This window comes from Natrix helvetica, assembly GCF_964273705.1.
Source record: "Natrix helvetica genome assembly, chromosome: 3".
NCBI lineage: Eukaryota > Metazoa > Chordata > Lepidosauria > Squamata > Natricidae > Natrix > Natrix helvetica.
The window spans coordinates 87,124,566-87,147,426 of record NC_138549.1 but is presented as its reverse complement, the minus strand read 5'-3'; the positions used below and the strand labels follow the sequence as shown (position 1 = coordinate 87,147,426).

The 22,861-nt window shown below is 38.2% G+C and overlaps 1 protein-coding gene across 2 annotated transcripts in view; it reads right to left on the bottom strand.

Annotated features, from left to right (window-relative positions):
• Positions 1–4,126: 4,126 nt before the first annotated feature.
• Positions 4,127–22,861, bottom strand: part of SNX7 (sorting nexin 7) — a 56,102-nt gene continuing 37,367 nt past the window's right edge. For both annotated transcript variants that reach the window (XM_081946562.1, XM_081946561.1), the window contains 2 exons: positions 16,845–16,997; positions 4,127–4,929 (listed from right to left, as the gene is read on the bottom strand). In XM_081946562.1, coding sequence (XP_081802688.1) covers positions 4,846–4,929; positions 16,845–16,997 — 237 coding nt within the window. In that variant the 3' untranslated portion in view covers positions 4,127–4,845. The remainder of the gene's footprint in view (positions 4,930–16,844; positions 16,998–22,861) is intronic.

Below are 22,861 nucleotides of genomic sequence, written 5' to 3'. Positions count from 1 at the left end.
ATACAGACACATAGATATAGATTGTATAGACATAGAACCATAGAGCTAAAGAGGACCTTAGAAATCATCTAGTCCAACTCCCTGCCCAAGGCAAGAGATTAGATACCATCATGGGACACATGGTTATCCAAGTCTTTTCTTGAAAACCACCAGTGACGGAACACCCACAACTCCTTGAGGCAAATTGTTTCATTGATTAATTGTTGTGTCAGGAAATTTCTCCTTAGTTCCAGGTTGGATCTCTGTTTGATGAGCTTCAATGCATTACTTGTTCTACTAAAAGTGTTTTGGAAATACAAATCCCTTTAATGGCATGGTTGCATTTTTAATTTCCCACGTTTGCTTTCCTTCAGGTTTTGTTTTGTTTTGTTCCTTTCTGTTCTACTGATGTGTGCAACCAACCTAGACTTATGACTGGTTCTCTTCTCGTGTCACAAAGAATCCATCCTTTTCCTCTTCCAGATGTCTCCCCTTTTTTTTTGTATTAGCAGAGTATGACATGGAATGGATGGGTTTTTAGAGTTCTCAGACCCTGCCTGTCCTACATTCTGTTTTGGATTAGCAACAAAAGGTAATTGGTGGCACAACTGGGGTTTTGGGAGCACAGGAGAGGGGAAACCAGTATGGGAAAAAAGTGGTCATAGGCAACCCGTTGAATTGGTGTTGATAGAAAAGCAGTCTAGCCTCCAGCCTCTGCTCTGCAGGTACTGCATTCTTGACCCTCCCTGGTATTCAGCTGGTTCGGAGCGGTTCGGGTGAACTGGTAGTGGCAACCTGCGGCTGGGGGTAACTTTGTGCCTTTGTAATGTCCTTTCCTAGATCAGGAAGACTTGCTTAAGTCCGCTCATGTCTGAAGCTTATCAGTTGGATTATTGCAATGCACTGTTAATGGGGCTGCTCCTGAAAAGCATTTGGAAGTTTCAACTGGTCCAGAATGCACAGTACACCCATATAACATCACCGTTATACAATCTATGCTGGCTACCAGTAGTAGGCTTTGGGTGTGATTCAAAGTGTGGGTGTCACATTTAAAGCACCCTATATTAAATGGGGCCAGATTAAGTAAACCCCTTATCATTACCTACAATGCTGGTTAAGATAACCAGCCAAGTAAATTTGTTTACTAAATAAATAAATATTGCTTCAGTCTTAGAAAATGGATTACTTAATCTCTTACATAGCTTTTTTTCTATACTGTTGCCAGACAAATGGCGGGTCTGGTTTTAGCACTAAATCTAATACTCCTAATTGGCTGGAGTTAGCCCTGTGACTTGCTAGCCTTCCTCATGACTCAATCAAGCGTATCTTATGAAGAGGCCTAAGCCATAATGTGACTACTTTGATTGTAGCTGGTAACTCAGCCAATGTGTTTTGTAAACAATGGCTCATGTTTTAATGATTGCTGTGGTTGCGATTAATTGTGGTTTATTCATTGAACAATTAAGCAAATAACGGCTTATTGAAGTGCATTGATCCATCCTACAGGTGTTTATTTAAACATTGCTTTTGTACTGCATTTTGCTGTAAATTGTACCCCATAGAGAAATTCCATTAGTTGCTTTTTTTTTTTTTTTTTTGGTCATTCATAATTCAAAATATAATTTTAAAACAAATGTGGGTGTGGGTGGTATTCTTGCAGCCAAACATCACCAACTGTGCCATGGCTGCTTCTCTACTGGAGCTCTTAACTTCTATTATGAAGCAGAATTCGTACTTTGGTTCCCAGGGAGGGAGATAAAAGTGTCCTGCTTTCCAACTTCTCTAGCGGCAAGCTGGGTTGAAATATGTGTTACCATATTCCAACTTTCTACATGTTGAGAAATGATTACTACTATTCCCTTTGCTACAATGCAGTTTTAGATAAAATCATACAGCTGGAGTGACTCTGATAGACCATTTAGGTCAATTCTCTGCTTTGAATGAACTCCAGAATCGTGGCTTATATAGCTTCTTTGGCAAGCCTTCCAATGAAGAAAAGCCCATAACTACATGGTAAGCCAGAATAGTAGTACATGCACTTTGCCATGTTATTTCCTTTACACATTGCTCATTAAAACAACATAGGAGTCTTATTTGAAATTCAGTGTTTTGTTTAAGCTTGGAGTAGCTGTTATTCTGCATATGCAGGAACCAGAATTTACAACCAAGGACTGCTGACTTCTACTAACCCTAAATGGTGACTAGTTGCAAGGAAGGGCCAAGCCTTACGTAACAGTCAAATCTCCAACATGGTTAATGAACCACACGCAGGTTGACGTAAGAAAGACAGTAATGTGTGCAGCCTTGTTTCCTCTTTCCCACGGTTTATCTTCAAGTTTATGACTATTATGGGTAGTTATTCAGAAATATTAGGACAAAGGAGGTTAAAGAACGGACAGTGGTTTATTTTTATGGGTGACAAATGACATTTAAATTTTTTTTTTTAAAATTAATGGCTTGATTGAATAACGGAAGAAAAACTGTGAATTAGAAAAATGCAGAAAAAAGGTCGAAGAAATATATTGGTCTGGCTTTCGCAAGTCTTTGGAAATATGTGGCCCTTTAGCTGTTGCTGAATTACAACAGCATCCCTTAGCTCCATGATAGCAAATCTATGGCACGTGTGCCACAGGTGGTACGCAAAGCCAATTTGCCGGCACACAAGGTGTCAGATCTGGTGCGCATGCACGTGCTGCCCAGCTCATTATCAGCCTATTATCAGGGCTGGGGGAGGCCATTTTCGCCCTTCCCAGGCTTCAGAAAAGCCTCCGGAGTCTGGGGAGGGCGAAAAACCGGATCAACAGGCCAACCGGAAGTTTGGAAGTGCATGCACGGTGTGTGTGTGTGTGTCTGTCTGTCTGTCGCACATGCATGCACAGCTGGGCAGGGCGCATTGCACTGTGGGTGTGGGACATGCACGCGCGCTATTGCACAATTTTGGCATGCCTTTACAAAAAGGTTCGCCATCACTGCCTTAGCTCCTCTAGTTGATACTCATGTAAAATATAATTTAACCATTGTTAAGAGGACAGCAAGTTCTCCAATCTTGCTTCAGCAATTGGCTTCAAGGAGTTTTAAGTGTAGGAGACTTTATAAGGTTATCAAATATCCATTGAAAAGTTGAGGTTCTTCATACGGTTGTCAAAAGATTAAACAACTTTCGGAATGAATGAATATCTTATGTTCCTTTGGAGGACTTCCAGGACCCACAGGATGAGAGAGATCTACCCTCAAGGAAGTCCCCTGATTTGAAAAATAACTGATTTTTTGGCTACTATAGAAATGTCAACAACCCAACAATACTGTAAAAACAAAATGGGGGGCAGGGTGGATGGGTTTTTTTTTTTTTTGTGCAAGTTGAAATAGAATCAGGAGTAGTCACCTCTAGATGAGGTGGGTGCCATACAAATTGAATAAATAAATAAAATAAATTTAAAAAGGCTTTGGATCTGTCAAAATATTCCCATTCTCCCAGTATGCCATAGCAGGTGGCAAACCTATAACAACCTTGGAGGAAGTAAAGATTATTTTTCTTCCATTAGAGTGAATGGAATTACTTGAATAAAACATGGAAGTATGGGAAATTATAGAGGGGGCAGGGAAAATGAAAATGGTTCCTTTTTCATTCATTTTGCATCTGACAGATCTTCCACTACTGATTGTCCTTCTCTATTAGTGCAGTGATAGATCGGTAATTTACTAAACATAAGCAAGTATTTATACTGCTAAATTATCCGTGTATATATTTTCAACCCAATAAGTTGCTACTGAATCAATGAAAACTACCACTTATTGTTAAAAAAAACTGTTAAAAATATATAAGCTAATATCTTTTAAAAGGAGAACAAGGTATTCCTTTGAAAAGAACAACTCTGTATCCGTAACAAAATAAAAAATGGCTCTTTAAATAAACATCTCTCAGGAAGCCATTTAAAAAATAAAAACTACTTTAAGAAATGCATTTTCTGGTGTCAAGACTAATTGGGGTAGAAACTGCATTTCACAGCTTCCATATTCTTTCCAGCGGTGAATATTTCAATGTCACTATAATGCATTAAATGTAATGTTCATTTGAACATTATTATGAAACTTTAGAATAACGGCCAGGTTAGAGCTTAGCTATAACCATAAAGAGAAAATGAAGACATTCCTATTCAACTTTTTATTATTAAAATGCATATTTAAAATATTTTATATTCAAATTGCACAGTATTAAAAAAAACAAAAAAATCTCCAGAAAAATTCTGGCACTCATATATTCACACCTCAGTGGCCCAGTTTGTATGTAACCATTATTAAGCGTTATAAGAAAGTGTAACAACCCATAGTTTAGTGCTAAATCATAGTCGTAAGGTGTTACTATCACAGTTTAATGTTACAAGAAAGAATATAATGAGAATTTAATCTCATTGCTTTATCTGAGTTTATTTTGAGTAGACCTAAGTAAAACTAAATTCATTGAAACTCACTGTCTCAGAAACGGACTCATTTCTCACGTTGTTGGTTTGGATTTAGTATTAAGCTATAATCATTGTAGAACTGAAGGGAAAATTTCTAATTTAATTGTATTTCCGTCAAAAGGAGAGGAGGTAGGGCATGAATTGAAGTTCTAAACTTGTCCCCACAGTATTAAATGAGGTTATTGTTACATCTGAACTGGGCCTCTCTCTTTCTCCCCTCTTCCCCGCCTACTAAAAAACACATACACAAACCATGATTCAAATAAACTCAGAATAGAATACCTGACATCTCAGTAAGCTTACTCTTCCCACTCTCGAATCTTAATATCTCTACACAATAAATGAATTTCATCTCAAATATAAAGTAATTCTTTGGTGAAGAACAATTCAGAGGAGGATGCCTCAATCAAGACTGATCTTCAGATTCTTCTTCCAAGGTAATGTCTGCTGCAGTTTGAGAGGTCACGAAGGACTCCCAAGTGGCAAGGCACTGTAAAAGAAAAAGAAACAAAAAAATAATTTTGAAGCTTTGAACTTTGAAGAATTCTATAAACCTTCCTCAAGCTGCTTCTCCTCATCGATTGGACAATGAAGCAAAATTTTATGATGGATACATTTCTCAAACGACAGCAAACATTTTGTATGGAAAAACCTCAGAACTGTCTTCTGCACAATTTGAGAGGCTTCACGTCCTTGTTAACACCTTACCTTCCTATAAGTTTTATTCCAGTCTTGTGTAAAGCAAAATGGGAGTATTCTGATTTCTGATTTCTCTGAACTTTGGCTCATTTCATCCTCCCAGCCAGAGGTGGGAGGATGAAATACTGTAACAACCGGTTCTCCCAGAACCGAAAATGTGAGCATGCGGCATCAAAAAAACAGCAATTATATAGGATGTAATAATGCTAGGATGGGTGGGTGAGCCCAGCCGCTGAACGGAACTACCGGTTTGACCAAACTGGCAGCAGCCCACCACTACTCCCAGTGTCCTAATATTTTTGCCAATTCCCTCTTCTTTTTGGATGAAAACCAAAAAGCACATTTACAATTTCCCATGTCGGATGATAGAGGGCATGGGATCTTGGATAATCTGAGGTGCATAGGAATACTTTTGAGTAACACAGAATGGCTAACTCATTTCTCTAACTCCAAACATCATTCCCACAAGAACAGAATGATCTCGAACCCTCCTGCTGAGTATGATATTAAGTACTGAAGTTATGCTTTTAAAGGCAGTGCTTCTCAAACTTGAGGAAATTATCCAGAATTGGATAAAAGAGATTTTTCTTTGGGTAGTGACACCCAAACTCATTATCCAATCACAAGAGGGATATTTAAAGAAGAATTTTCTGATAAGCGATAAACAGGACTTTTTGATAATCAATTTTGGATAATGAAGGAAAAACTTTGGGAAGCACTGTTTTAAGAAGTAATTAACCTGCACAAATAAGGTAGTAAACTATTCAGATTAACTAACAAGTTTTTGTAAGTGTACATGATTATTGCTTTAATTTGGTATCTACTTGTAAAAAAAATAAGACCACTGAATTGGGAAATTCTAAGACAGCCATAATTCTGCTGAAGGCTGTGATAGTCTCATATAGAGCAAGTCAAGAGAACATATTATTGCTCTCAGCACAACTACTGTGAGCCAAGGGAATGTTTGATTGCTCTCAGCTCAGAGATCTAATATTTACTATGCTGGCAAAGAAATTACTTCACATTCTTAAATACTTCATGATCCCCACTAATGCTCCAGATAGGATTAAGGCATAATTATCATAGTTGCCAATGTATTGTACACACAGCTGACTGCAATACCAAAATGTTTTGCAGGCTTAACCTGAAATCGATGCCATCATTCCTATAAGTTGAGATAATATTTCAATGCAATGCGTAGTTTCAGGCAAGCTTCTGCCTTTATATTTTTGGGTAGTTATCGTCTGCTGATAGCCCATAAAAAATTCATGAGTAATTGATGGCAAATTACATATCCCATCATATAAGAGTCATGGTGGTATAGAATGGTAGAATGGTGGTAGAATGGTGGTAGAATGCAGTATTGCAGACTAATTCTGCTGACCGGCTCACGGTTGACTCAGCTTTCCATCCTTCTGAAGTCCTTAAAATGAGGACCCAGATTGTTGAAGGCAATATGCTGATTCTGTAAACTGCTTAGAGAGGGCTGCATAGAATTATGAAGCGTAAGTCGAAGTGCTATTACTATATGCATAAATTAGGAATTCCTGTATCATGTTCTTCTTTCCAGTTAGTTTGCACAAATGGCTCTTTCTTAGGATCAAGAGCCATGGTGGCAGAGTGGTTAGAATGCAGTGTTGCAGGCTAACTCTGCCCACTGTCAGGAGTTCGATCTGGACTAGCTGAAGGTTGACCTAGCCTTCCATCCTTCTGAGGTCGGTAAAATAGGTACCCAGATTGTTAGAGACAATATGCTAATGTTGTAAACTGCTCAGAGAGTGCTATAAAGCATTGTGGAGCAGTATATAACTCTTAGTGCTATTGCCATCAACTCATTTTTCATGCTAAGTAACGGGAAAAGAATGAATTTCAGAGCTGCTAGTCTCGGAAGGAATTGCAATTTCATAGCTGATGTTCTCTCTAGAAGCAAAGCCTGGAGCCCAAGGCGCAGAGACCTACTTTTATGTTCACGTGGCTAATTATGTATCTTGTCAATTGGAGCAGAGCACTTAGCTTAAATAACAAAATATGTTACAGAAGAATCTGAATTCCCAAACACATGTTTGGTTACATAAATGAATATAAGTTTAAAAAATTGAGAAGATGGCTCCACTAAAAATGGAGCGGACAACCACAGTAAGCCTGTGAGTAAATTGGCTCTTCATAATTACACTCTGGACAAGAAGATGACTTGAAATCACAAATGCTCCATACAGTTGCTTCTTGCAAGGAGACCACAAGACTGTGGTTTCTGATGGGTTTAGATAACTGGGGGATGAGGGAATAGTCCTCTCGCTCAAACCATGTTTGGTGCCTTTAAGGACATTTAACATACTTTTTTGTAAACACTTTCATAAATTGTTTGTTAACTGCTTTTCGGCTAACAGGAATATTTGGCTCAACAGGTTTTATAGCACCTGGTGTTTTGCCTTTAATCCTTAGCAAACAAAATGTTAAATACAAGTTTCAGGACTTAAATGCTTTTTCTTTTGGAACAAACAGCAAAAAGGGTGATTAGAATTTTGATATTGGAAAGTTACAAATGGACTAAGGATCGAGACGGGTTTGAAATAAGAATTTGGAATTAATTATAAAAACACTTCTCATGGGAAAATGCTTTTTTAAAATTAGTTTAATAAAAAAAATCTGATAGGATGCGACCTTGAAGGCTGAACACCAGAGGGAACCAGAAGGAACTAAATATTACAATTAAAGGAGAACACTTAAATTTGACCTTCTAATATAGAACTGAGCAAAACATTTTATTGAAAGTTATTTTTGAACAATGGACCCAGACATTAATTTTAAAAGTGTCTGTCACTATAGATAGATAGTGTTTAAAAGAAGTTGTGGAAGACGAACACTTTTTACCAGAGAAGATTGAAACTGCTCTGAAAGTAAATTTTAAAATGACAGGTTACAAAAGTGATATGGAAAGAGGCTACAGTAGATATACAAAATAAAGTGGTTGATCTCTTTAAAAGGGGTATACAAATAACAAATCAAATAACAAACCTGCATAATTTTTCTATATTGTATTTACAATAGAGGCTTGTTAAAGCTTTGGAGAATTTTGTGACAAAAGACAAAGAAAAAGTGAAAAGAAATCACGTTCTTTTATTTAAAAGACTAAAGATCAAGATTGTTAAAAATAAAAGGAAGAAATATAAAGCAGGATTATTTTCATCATGTAATCATACCACCTTACAATGGTAATTACTACAAATTAAAAAATAGAAAGTGCAGAAAAGAAAAGGGAAAAAATAAGAATATAATAAAGAAAAAGAAAAATATATAAAGAAACGACTTTCCCCATCATCACACATATAAATTATTTTAGTAATGTTTATCACCTCTTAAAATACAACAAAAGATATTCTTCTCCTGTTCTGTCCCAAGCCTCTAATTACCATTGTAAGCTGGTATGATCACATGGCGTTGCACTTCATGATTTCATTGCTTAGTGACGGAGTTCCCAGTCCCTATGACTGTTGTTAACCAAGGACCACTTTAGCCATACCAAAACTAATGGATGTTTCAGCTTATCCATGGTTTAGTTTTTGTTGTTGTGCAAAAATACTATTATTCTTACTCATTCATTTATTAATTTGATACGCTTAAACTATGTGTGTCACACTTTTCTATGAACAAAAAACAACAATAATTTTGTATTTGGAAGTCTTAAGATTTTTTTCTCTCACAATGGATGCCCACCGCTATTGGGATTTCTGAATGAAATGAGATGCCACAAAGACCACTCTGCTAAAGGAAATCTCCTATGATGTCATGTTATTTCAGCCTATTAACCTGAACAGTTGTTGTAATTAGGAAGTTGAGTACAAAACTCTTGCCAGCCAGAAAGATTTTTAAGGAAGTGATGGGCATGCCTCATCTAGCTGAATAGCAGATTACAAACACATTTACCAGAAAAACTGGTGGCCTTATTAATTTTATTTAAGCCATAAAATGTTAAGAGATTTCTAAGATGATTTTTAAAAGAGAAAAGGATGTCAAGGTTCTGCTATAAATATAATAACACTTCAACATAAATATTTAAACTCATAAAGCAGAAAAGGCAGTTTATGAGAGATTCCTGGCCAGAGATCCCGTCATAAATTTTGAAAATGCTGACATGCAACTTAAAAACTAGAAGAGCGGCAACATTACTTTCTTATCTTAATTAAAAAAAACCAAGAGTTTCTTCATCTTTTAAGGGCTTCATTGCCTATATAAAGCAGAAATTGAAGTAATTTTATTTCTTGCCAAAGTGAATATAAGGCTACTGGTAAAGTACCTCTTTCTCTCGGGTATACTGCTCCAACTAGCTTAATTCTCAGACATCTGAGTATAACTTGTGGAATTAATCATCTGCTTGACCAAGATCCAATAGGCATAGCTAATTCATTAAAGCGGTGTTCCACCTTGGCAAGTTTAATCTGTGTGGACTTCAACTCCCAGAATTCCTCAGCTAGCTAGCTGACTGGGAGATGGTCCACATAGCTTAAACTTGCCAAGGTTGAGAAACACTGCACTAAAAGGTCAGGGTGTATGCAATCAGGCAACTATTCTAACAATAATAGTAAATTAACATATAACATCTTTATAAACAGAACTAGAATTTACAAGCAATTGAATGGGCTTTGTTAGAAAACTGGTTTTTCTTAAGCCCAAGACTATAGCATAAAATTTAGGCTGTCCAAAGATGTCTCGGTGGTCATGTGGCCGGCATGACTAAATGCTGAAGGTGCGCAGAACACTGTTACCTTCCCACCAAAGGTGGTCCCTATTTTTATACTTGCATTTTTATGTGCTTTCGAACTGCTAGGTTGGCAGAAGCTGAGACAAGTAACCGGAGCTCACTCTGTTATGTGGCGCTAGGGATTTGAACCGCTAGCCTTTCTGATTGACAAGCTCAGTGTCTTAGCCAGAGTTGAAAACTGGTCCCATCCTTTTGGCAGAGTATTCACTTTTGGTTTTGTCAACTGGCTTAGGGACCTGAGATGGATGCTCACCACTGGATGTGATTGATGGGGTAAGAAGACCTCATATCTGTATCATCTGTCTTTTGGTTCCTGACTTTTTACATAGTTTTAAATTTCTAGCTGCTTTTCTACTGATCTTTTTACTATCCGTAAGTCGCCTAGAATCCTAGAAGAGATGGGTGGCATATAAATAATAAAATAAAATAGCTGTAGATTTATGAGGGTTTGCCGCAGCAACACTGATGTGATTACAAAACATCAATCTGTTCAGAAAGCATATATCCTTTTATATACAGCGATCCCTACTATTTATCTCAGCCTTTTTCCAGGGTAACAAAGCCTATTTTTTCCACACAAAGCACTGGGCTGAAGCCCAGTCACTAGATTATATCAGTAAGAAGGGATTATTACTCAGACAGCTAACTGACTAAATGCTCTGTTGAACTGGATAGTCCTTTGAACAAATGCAGCGTAGCTCTTCCTATATTCTTATGATAATAGAATCTTCTGTATATCATTTAATTAAAAATCAGTGTTCCACAGAGAATGTAAAAGACTTGGAAAGCACTTTTCCCTGCTAACTCATAGTGCGGGAAGTAACATTCTATCTCGTCTCAAGCCATCTATCTCAATGTAATCCATAGGGGTTGAGAGTTCATTTTTTAATAGTAATTTTATTAAAAATTACAATCAAAATGATAAAAACTAATATAAACTAAAACAATAAAAAGAAAAAAGTTCAGGAGAGAAAAAAAGTACAAAAAGTAGAAAAGAAATATACTAAAGACATATATAAAGGACTGACTTCCACTTTCATCACATACTAGCTGATAACCTGGCGTTGCCTGGGTATTTATTTATAGGGGAAAATGTCCGAACCAAACATAATTTCTAATGTTGGATTTTCCCCCTTACCAGAGGGAGCTCCCTTGTGGAGTACTGTGAAGCCGTTACCATAGCAACTCCACTACGCTGTACAGTAGAAGCCATTTTAAGACACAATAAGCTGTATCTTAACAGAACACACACTCTGGGGGGTGTTAGTGGTGTCTTACCCCCACAGTATTTGTTTCCAGAGTGTAAATAATATGTGTACCAAGTTTAGCTGAAACTGCTCGAAGAGTTCCAGAGTTATGCTGGAACATAAACACCCACACAGCCCTAGATAGATAGATAGATAGATAGATAGATAGATAGATAGATAGATAGATAGATAGATAGATAGATATAGAAAAACAATTTTAGTAATTCATCCCTTTCTCTTAAAATACAACCAATTATCTCTTCTTTCCATATCTTTGTCATTTAGTCCTAATTTACAGAGGTGTATTGAGAGTTATCAGAGATAGCAACATACCTATTTTTTCTTTTCATTAATTTATTTCAAAAGAAAATGAATTTAAGTCTTATAACTTTACTTTTTTTTTTGCTAAGTATTAAAGACAAATACAGGTATTTCGCTAAGAGTTGAAAGAAACTGACCAGGTGCTGCACAACCTGCTGAGCCAAAGGTTCACCTGAAAAGCAGTCTGAAAGTGATTAGAAAAACTATGCAAACCAAGTGTCCTTTTGAAACTGCCCTAAAGTTTGAGCAAAGATGTCTATTCCCGCATCTCCCAGAGCTATCAACCTACTCTGGACTGCTATCTTGCAGTCTCTTCAAGAAGAGCAATTGTATGGAGCACTTATGGGCAATCTCAATTCCTCTTTTTGTCCAGAGAGATATTATAAAGACTTCGTCTACTCACTAGTTACATGTCTGTCTGCCATTTCTCCATTGAAAATCCTGTGCAGGGTTGGAAATTTCAGAAAAAAAATTCCCCTGCAGTTGCTATCTGAAGCCCCTGGACTGGAGATAAAAACACTTTGCAGGTATAAACCTACACCCAAATTGAATTATGCCTTTTCTGATAGTTGTAGTGCTAGTTCCTGTCAGATTAAATGGCTCTGAAATTAGGTCTATGTGCATAAACGCACAATACAATAAATAAGCAAAGACTAAAAACATGCTCACTGTTTTATTCGTAATAGAATTTTTATTCCTTGTCCTAAATTTGCTAGTTGCTGCCTGTTGGGATAACCATAACCAAACATAGCTTACTATGCAAGTTACCCTATTACAGCAATGGCGAACCATTTTTGGCTCGCGTGCCATAAGGGGGGGAAGCGCAGGTGTGTGTGTGTGTGCGGGCGTGCTGCACCCATAATGCAACACGCAACCCACCCAGTGCACATGCGCGCATGAGAGGAGCTTTCCCCGTGTTTTGCATGCTTTTTTTGCCGTCCCAGGCTCTAGAGGCTTTATAGGAGCCTGGGGAGGGCGAAAATAGCCTCCCCCGCCCCGGTTTGCTCGCAGGGTCATTTTTAGTCCTTCACAGGCTTCAGGGAGAGAGCCTCCTGAAGGTCCCTGAAGCCTCCGGAGGGCTTAAACCGACCCTACGAGCAAACCAGAAGTCCGTTCCTGAACTTCCGGTTTGCCCATAGGACTGGTTTTTTGCACTCCAGAGGCTTCAGGGAAGCTCCTGAAGCCTCTGGAGGGCCTCCGGGGAGGCGGGGGAAGGCTCTTTTCACCCTCCTCAGGCTCCTATAAAGCCTCTGGAGCCTGGGGAGGGCAAAAAATGGCTTTTAAAAAGGCTGAACTCAAGCTGACAGGGCAACGCCTTGCATGCCCTGACAAATGGCTCCAGTACGTGCCATAGGTTCGCCATCCCGGCCCTATTATATATCAGTCATTTAAGTTCATGGAGCAAGTTGACAGGTTGCAAATATAACTTCAAGGATCATTAGGGCTGTACAACATTCAGATTCAAGTCCAAATGCTTTGGAGAATATGGGACTGCAAACACAGCATCTGTTTGCAAAAGATAAAACAGCTGCACGTTTTCCCAGGGCCGTGTGGTAACTGCTGATGCATTTGATTATGATGCTCTTAGTCACAGGTACAATTTCATTTTATGTGTGCTAGTAATGTTTATAAACTTATTTGCAAGCCTCTTCTTGCAAAGTGTTTTCAGGCTGAATTTCTAATTAAGCTCTAAACAAAGCATTGCTATCATTTGATGTTTCTCAGACTAGTTATCGGCTTAAACAATGGAATGAAACAAATAGGAAACCTATTCCGGCTGAAATCACGATTTAACAATATTTACACAAGACACATCTAGATTTCTCACTGATTGCATAGTCCTATTTTAACTAACTCCAGATGTCACCTCAAATATCTCAATGTACCCCCCGCTTCCCCATTTGGCGAAAAGTTTGATAAGATTGTTAAAGTTACAGGTACAATCAGGGGTGTCAAACTGGTGACCAGATGCATCACATGCAGGCCACGCCCACCCCAGCTCCGTGAAGGGGAAAGAAATGTTGTGATATGTCAATGACAATGTGACACCATAAGTTTGACAGCCGTGTTTTAGAGCAACCTAAAAAGGATATCTAGACACAAGCAACTGTGACCAGACAAAACTCACAGCTGGATGGATTGGAATCTAAATTGCTGTTGGCAGAGTTAAAAGAGAAAAGAACTTGGTTTGGAAACTGCAGATTTGTTGGAGAAGGCTGAAAGGGATATGGGTCCTACAGTTTTGGATTTCACAGAATTGATGAGTGATGAACTGGACTTTTTTGAACAGACTGATGGTGATTGGGGTTTATAGGGCGTGTTAAATTTTTCAATTTTCGATTTCCAAACATTAGGGATGCTTAAAAGTTGTGACGTGCCTTGGGGATTGTAAAGATATTTTGGTTACGTTAATATGTTTTAGATGTGCTTGGTAAGTAACTACTAAATGCCATAACTTTTTAACATTTTTTTTTGTTTTGGGAATAAGCTTACTAGGTGTATCTTACCTGGAAAACAATTTGGGCAGGACACATTGGAGAAAATAGATTGACAACTGAGGTTTATGATTTTAGGGAATAAGACACAATTGTTTAGGAAAGTTCCTAACCAAAATCTTAAGGAAATGTTACTATTAAGAATCAAACAAAGATATTTGATCCTGGATGGATGAGAGACAATGATTATGGTGATTTATGGTAGATACGAAGCCTTTGGAGATTTTCTATGAGTTAAATACAATAACAGGGTTAATAGAAAGCTTTGAAGTTTCCCTTTTTCTTGGTTCACTTGTTAACTACTTTGCCTTTATATACAGTAAATAGATAACAGGTCAAATTGGTCACAAGATTAGGCAATCCTCAACTTATACCGTTCATTTAGTTACCGTTTAAAGTCACAAGAACACTGAAAAAAGTGAATTACATAAAATGGATCAAAACTACTTAGCAACATAAATTCTAGGCTCAATTGTGGTCGTAAGTAAGAACTACCTTTAGAGGTAGAAGTTTATAAATTCTAGGCCTGCTTTGAAAGGGGAAAAATTAATATTGTTCCAAAATATTTATCAGTATTCAATGGGGGGGGGCAATATATATGTGTGTTTTTCTCTTTATTAATGCACATTCTTTCTCTTATTGTTTTGTCTATCTTTGTTTTGTTTTAGTAAAATTTCTTTCTCTTTTTTCTCTTTCTCTGTTTGTGTTTTACTTTAATTTTCTGAGTGAAATAAAAATTTACTAAAAAAAAAATACTCATACTGCTATATAGGGAGCTTGCAGTATTTTTCAGATACCTTGGAGTTCATTATAACATCAGAAGAATAAGAAACAGTGCAGTGCTTCCAGTGCAGTGATCAGATGTATGGTTGCCATGAATTTATTAGGTTTGTGAATTGAATGGAGGCCGAGTGGTTGCAATGCTCAAAACTGATTGCTTTTCTTGGGCAAGTTACATTATTGTAATTCATGTTAGAGGTAGGCAAGGGCCATTTACGACATTATTGCAGCATTATAAAACAGGAGAACGGCTGAGCATTTTAGGAAAGTTACAACAGTACAGGGAGATACTTAAATGGCTGTGCTTAGTTTTGCAAATCTTTTCTCTTGCAAAGGAAAAAAAATCTATCTGTGAACAGTTTTAGCACACAACACTTGCATCGTTACCTTTGGGGCATTTCCAGTGGTGAAATTCTTTTTTTTTTTTTGCTTTTTTTTACTATCGGTTCTGTGGGCATGGCTTGGTGGGTGTGGCAAGGGAAGGATACTGTAAAATCTCCATTCCCTCCCCACTCCAGGGGAAGGATACGGCAAAATCTCCATTCCCTCTCCACTCTGGGGCCAAACAGAGGTGGTTTTTCCCGGTTCTCCAAATACTCAAAATTTCCATTACCGGTTCTCCAGAACCTTTCAGAACTTGCTGAATTTCACCCCTGGGCATTTCTCTAATATACAGTTAAGAAGACACACAAATATAGGGAGAGACTGAGGAAATAAGAAGGATCAGCAAACCATCTGATGTGAGTAATGCTTTGATTTTGATCTGGAAGACCAGATTTTCAGTCCTTTGCATTTCTCAATATAATTAAACACTCTTGATTATCCAGATCTCTGTCTTTCAACTGGCATTCTTGTGAAAAGAGGCGTACTTTCAGCATGTGTCAGATAGTAACACGAAATGCTACAGTATTGTTAAAAGAACAATATTCTTTAACGAGAAACAAATCCATAGGATGTGTGTTATAATATGAAATTAGGTGTCTTTGCACTAGGAAAGGTCGTTCAGGCATTGTACGGAGGGTTCATTTGTTCAAAAAATCCAGTTGCAACCATATTTTAGGGGAAGGAGTGCCAAATGCCTCTCAGCGACCATGCTGAGCATAAATAGTGTAAGGCAGGAAACCTGCAGCATAATAAGAACATGCCTGAACCTAGCTGGGTGTCAATAAATATTGCTAGAGGTTGTCATTTGTTTAGTTTCATTTGTAAAATGAGTAGCTCCCCTTTACTTTTAGAATTTCACACTGGATTAATAAATACTCAAAGAGGCAAATTGTAGTTTAGTCGATTGGATCCATAATTAGGAATATAATGAAATTTTAGTGAAAATTACAGTCGACCATTTAAGATAGTTACTGTTAGAAACTGATCTATAATCCCTTTCTACTTTGTTCATTATATTGGCTATACAAGTACAGAATAATAAGCCGCTTTTGATTTCTGGCTGGTTTAAGGGTTGGTTTTGCAGGAAAGTGTAAACAAAGCAACTGTTTGTCCCACTGACACATAGCTTGTTCCCAATAACCCAGATTGCTGGTTTATATACAAGGTATGTGCAAACATTGCTTTGAAGGAAATCAAAAGTAGCGGATCTCTCATTTATATACCCTTGCTGACTTGAAAACTGCTTATCCTCCAGTATTTTGGAAATGTTACTTTGTGAGTAGATTAAGGACCAAGAAGACTTGATTAACTTGATAATATGAAGGCAAGGCAGATGGCAACTCTACCTTGAATCTGCAGGCTACTTGCTAATTTTAATGCTGATTAAAATTTGTCTCTATTGATTCAAAATTGCCCCTCTGACTCATCATCTAAAGCACGGGGGATTAATCTGCTGATCAGATCTGGCTGCAAAATTCTCCTACCTCGAAGCTTCCTTGAACTAAGCAAAGAATTAAATATATAAATAGAGATGCTTTGTGCTTTTTAAATCAAGACTGCCCTCTGTTGATAGAGAACTTAAAAGCAATATGTGTGTGTGTGTTTGCATGTGTATATACAACTGACTATGAAGTGCATCTAAGAAAACAAACTTCTTTTTAGAAGCAAACTATGTAGAGACATCACACAATTGGGTGCTGTTTTTAAAAAGCTGTTTTACCTCTTCATAATAGCGGAGATTATTTTCTGCCATGTTGCCAAATGCTGATTTCATATCAAGACGCAGGCTGTGCTTCCATCTATCCCAATCCGCTTGCAGAGCATTATTGGCGCATTCTAATTTATCTTCAAGTTTTCCAATCTCTTCAGGCAACTAAATACAAAACACATTAGACGAAAGTTAAGAAGTTTGGCAAAAATATCAGTATCAGGAATGGAACATTAATAGCATCATAACAAGGATCTTGCTCTGTTCCAAGAATGAAGTCAGATCACCTTTTCCCCAACCTGTTTTCCTCTAGGAAACTATGGGGTTCCTTAGAAGTTTATCAATGATCTGTCACTAAGCAGATAAGTAATGCTTGACGAGATTTCCTTTACTGCTTACCTATTGCTATTGACTACCTCCTATTGTTTGCAGCTGCAGTGGAGTGTTACTTCTCTTGTAGAGGCACTCTTAGTTCATGAAGGGCAACAGTGAGTCCCTATAGAGTTTGTTTGTTTGTTTGTTTCCTGGCAGGGCTCCTGGCTTTTAAGAACAACAGGACTGTCAAAAATCGAGCAGGTTAGCTTTTTCCCAGTAAGAAGGTAGAAATCTCCTTTAGAATCTCATACTTCCCAGCTGTCTACTCTACCTGGACTTGTACAATGCAATTTATTGTTCTTAATCTCCTTTGGATCTACTCCTCAAAGCATCTTTGGCCTGGATGAGGTCTTCAAGGTCTGAAATTTTCTGGGCATGATCATGGTTAGAGGGAGCTTGAAAGAGCTGCACAACCAAGTCCTTTGAGAACCTCTAGTTTCCTCACTGGCTTGGAGGAATAGCTCCAGAATGAAATAAATGAAGCCTTTTCTGTTTAGCCTGCTTAGATCTGTCTCTCCCTTATGATCAGTGGTGGGTTCCAGATCCTGTACCAAATGGTAAAGTTAGAATGGGCCCGGCGTCGTCCATATGGACACGTACATCATGCACATATGTCTTACTGTCCAGCAATGCCTCTGCGAGCCTCCGCGACGCTCCAGCTGCTCAGTGGAGCGTCGCACAGGTGCTATATGTGCCGTGCTGTGCGCGGAATCGCCGAAGACTTTAAACACAGGTAAGGAGTGAGGGCGGGGTGGGTGGGCCCTCTGGAGCACCATACCGGAATGGAACCTGGTGCTCTGGGGAGGCTCCGGTACGCCTGTACCGGGGCGTACCGCCTGCAACCCACCACTGCTTGTGATATATCTTTTCGTGGAATTTCAGATTACATGGTCCTTGCAGGAAGGACACTCATACTCTGGTCATCTCTTGGTTGAATTACTGCAATGTGCTTCACATGGGGCTACTCTAGAAAAGAATTTGGAAGCTACAGCTAATATAGAATGCAATGGCATGGACTATTGTGGACCGTAGGAAGATGCATATAACACTGCTATTGTGTGACCTGTACTGGTTACAAGTTTGCTTCTCTGTCCAATTCAAGGTAATGGTCATTATCTTTAAAGCCCTTTATGGCATGGCCCAGGTTATCTGTGGTGCCATCTTGCTCCAATGGGACTCCCTTCAGCAGAAGAGACTTGCTGTGGCCCCCATCTGTTAAGGAATTTATCAGAGATGGGATTTGTTCGCAATCCTGGCCTTCTGAAATCATGCCACTAATTCATTCCAGAAATTATGAGCGATACTGAAAGTTTGAGCCAGGTTCCTGTATTAACCTGAGATTACTTCCAAACTTTCATGTCTGAACTAGGATTCTGAACTATGGTATCTTTGATCCAAATTCATCAATGTTAACGGTTTACAGGTATAAAGAAAGAAAGTTGATAGCAGACAAAAAATCCTAAAAGGTGTGCCTGCAAACAAACGCATATTATGGATTTCAAGAATAGAGCTATTATATTTCTTCCATGACAATTCTAATCAGAACTGTTTCGTTAGAAATCACAGTTGTACTCTCCATAAGGTTAATTTTATGTCCAATTCAAAGACAATGCACTGCATTGCATTTTCATCTTTGCAATTCTGTCCATTTTGCACAAATGCCCTTCAAACAAAATTTGGGGCCGTGTCATTCACTGTCAGCATAATTTCTAAGTCTCAGTTTTCAGAGGTGAAGTAAACTGGACAGATGTGTAAAATTCATAAAAACCAACCAAAGAGGACTCCAAGTAAGGGAAAGGGGGAATGGAGGGATCAAAAACAGTATATTCCCATCTCCACATTTGTTATCTTGTAAGGGGCTGTAGACTTCCCATATGCAATATGGAGAGCAGTATCATCTTCCACGGGTAGTCCTCAACATACAACCGTAATTGAGGCCAAAATTTACATTCTTAAGTGAGATATTTGTTAAATGAGTTTTGCCCCATTTTACAACCTTTCTTGTCACAGTTGTTTAAAAATGAAGTGCCTATATCAAAACATATAAAAGGTGAAATAATTCACTACATGTAAACATGGGAACTATGACTATATTGGATGTTGCCCATAATGCTTGCACGAACTCCAATTCTACCCATATCCACTCAGATGTGAGCAAATGAAATTGTAGTTTTTGTTTTGTTTTGGTTTGCCATAAGAAAAAAGAAGTGATGAAGTGATCCCTATTGCGCCAGGGAATAAATAGTTATCATATATAGTCAGGACAGGAATGGAAGTCCAAATGGAACCTCAATTTGGGATAGGAGAGATTTCAGACTAATCAGTAACACCTGGTGTTTTCCAACTTCTTTATTTTTAAATGAATTAGGATGATACTTTCTACCAGTAGTTTTCACCAGCCTTACATGACTCTCCTTGACGTCTATAAACTGCATCTATTAGCCTGTCAGATAGACCAGACAGGAAATGTGACCAGATAAACGAATTCTATTTTATTATAACACTACTTTAATAGAATGTTGCAAGTCTGAAAGTAAAATTCTCCCACTATCACCTTTACAGCCTGAAAACTTAGGAGGGTTTCTTTTGACTCTCTTGCTCTAACCGCTATGCTGCTTTGGGCTATACTGTCTATTATCTTATTGTTCCCTAGGCAACAGCTGTTTGCTCCAACTTCCCACATACTATTGCAACCTCTGATTCCTCTTCAAACCACACAAGGATGGAATTAAAGTTATGCTGACTTACAATGACTTAAGACTGTTTATTTAACAATATCTCGAAGTTATGATGGCTTCAGAAAAAGGGATTTATGACCCATCCTCGAAGTTATGATTGTTGCACCACACACACCCGATCAAGTGATTGCAATTTGAGCACTTGACAACTGGCTTGCATTTACAGGTAGCCCTCGACTTGCAGCAGTTCATTCATTGACCCTTCCAAAACAGCCCTGAAAAAAGTGACTTATGACCCATTCTTCACACTTATGACCATTGCAACAGCCTTGACAATGCTTGACAACTGGTTCATATTTATGACGGCTGCAGTCTCCCAGGGTCATGGGATCATCTTGCGTGACCTTCTGATGAACAAAGTCAATGGGGAAGCTAGATTCACTTAACAAGGGTGTTACTAACTTAACACCTGCAGTGATCCACTTAACAAGCGTCACCCAAAACTCTGCTAATTTTTAAAGGACCTTTTAACGAAGTACATTTAATTTGGGTGCCTTTCATGCTGTCTATGAGGTTTGTGGGAAATATAATGCCTATGGATGTTGTAGATCTCTAATTTATGGCTCAGTACAATTTATGAAACCCAACTGTGCCATTTATTTAGCCAATTAAGATTAAGCGAAGGTAGCATTTGGCCCTAATCATTGAATAATTTTGTGTCAGTATTGTTCTCTCAGCCTAAACTACTCCTCATTTTTATTACAATGCAAGGATAAAATGAGATAACTATTTATGCTGAAGTTTTGGAAGAAATATTGAAATTAAAATGCACTTATATCACTACTATTACTACTACTTAAAACATTTGTGTCGGAAGCACATACCAAGGTGCTTCCAGGTTGAAAGGATTAGCTGGTGACATCACCGGTGCCCAGGGGACACCTGAGAGGACCCCTATCGTGCCTCCGTTATTTTCCCTCCAAAGTGGTACTTATTTATCTACTTGCCTTTACATGCTTTCAAACTGTTAGAGTAAATTGATGGGAGCTCATTCCATCATGCATCTTGCTCTCGGGGTTTCGAACTGCTGAAGTTTTGATCTCTCATTGGTCTTTTGACTCAGCGTCCTACTGCAGGAAGCACCCTAATCCATTACATAACTTAGGTCTTGGTTATAGTTTGCCAGTTAGGAATGCAAATTATACTTAACTGTCCTTATATCTCTAATTATCAGATTGAGCAAAAAGCTTAGCTGACAACTGATCCTGAAATAACATGATCAAAAATGAGTTTCTTTTTTTATATCTGTTCTACATGAATTGTCCAAATTGAGCTTATCAATTTTGGGGCATTAGTATTTGTTTCAAAACCACCATATTCGTAACTATAGTAATATATTGCTTCATTTTTCTGTTAAATTCATAGATGTCTTCCTCTGTGCCTTTCCCCTAAGATCCTTCAGCATGGATTTGTTTTTTTTTGTTATGGCAATCAGAGCTGTTAGTGGCTAATAAATACAAAGTCCATGTCTTGAGATGGGACAAAGTTCAAAGACATTTGCTGCTATACTTCCTTGTTTCTTTTGGCTAGGTCCACTTTTTAGAATAAAATTGAAGGGCCTAGCTCAACTTGGTTATCATAAATTGCGATTTTCCCTTTCCAGAAATATTTTTCTAATGTTTTCATACCATGAGAGATACCTGTATCTTCCTTGGCTTTCCTATAAGTTGTAAAGCAATTCTCTCTATATCTGGTAAAAACGGGGGGGGGGGGGGGGGGGAAGCATATACAGAAAAATAATTTCCTGTGAACTAATTACTTTCTTTTTTGGAACCTGTGTTTTTCTTGCTTTTAGTACTGTTAATATTGTATGATGATTAGGATGTTATGGAGTTGGGCAGAATTAAACAATTAAATGAATGTATGTGGGCATGCTTGAACTGTCTTTTATCAACTTCCTCAATAAGATCTATGTGACCTTATGTCTGTTGCTCTTGGCACTTCTATATGCAAAGATTTAATATAGCCTGCAAACTTTGGATTAATCAAACTATCATTTGGATCCTTTACAGTTGTTGGCAAGTTATTTTTGCCATGTCAGATATATGCTCCGTCCAGAATCTAGAAATTCAATTGAGACTTTAAGCCTAACAGCCCTTCCTAGACCTGTCAGTTAAGAATTTATTCAATCTCCTTTTCAAATCTTTTCAATCAAAGTAGTAGCTATCATTATACCTTAGGGTAAAAAAAATATATACATTAATTTGCTACGTGAAACCTTGCTTCCTCTTGTCTGTTCTGACAACTGGGGAGAAGGGAACTCCCATGCTGGGCTGGAGAAACAAAATGGATCCTGAAGATCTGAGCTTTGTTTTTTCAGCTTGATTTTCCCACACACTCTGGTGTATGGAGAAGAGGGAAAATCCTTCAGCAGGTGGCAGCAGCTTGCAACTTTCCTGCCAGCTTCCCCACTTATTTTCTGGGGAAGCCAGCAGAGAAGATTGCCAATGATGATCTCAGGGCACTTGGCAACCAATCATAAATGAGAATAGGTGATCAAGCACACAGATCACGATCACATGACTGCAGGGGTGGTGATTGGCATGCCATGTTACAACATTGGAAATGCTTTACTGTAAAGCACCATTTCTGAGCTGGTATAACTTCAAACGATTCTTAAAAGACCGAAAGTCAAGGACTGCCAGGTATTATCTTTGAGAAATATAGAATCATATAGCAGGTCACAATAAATTCTCATACTTACAAACCAGAGTGGAGGCTTGTAAGGGGTTAAACTGATTTAGGCAATATTATGATGTCCCCAACTCTTTTGTTAATAGACACTGCAATGTTGGATGATGCACCAAATCGTTGCAAAAGCTTGAAACACGATGCTGTTTTTGTCATTTTGACAGCAGCAGCCCTTTCTGTGGGTGCCTTGTGACAGGGACTAAGCCAACCCTATCCTATAACTGC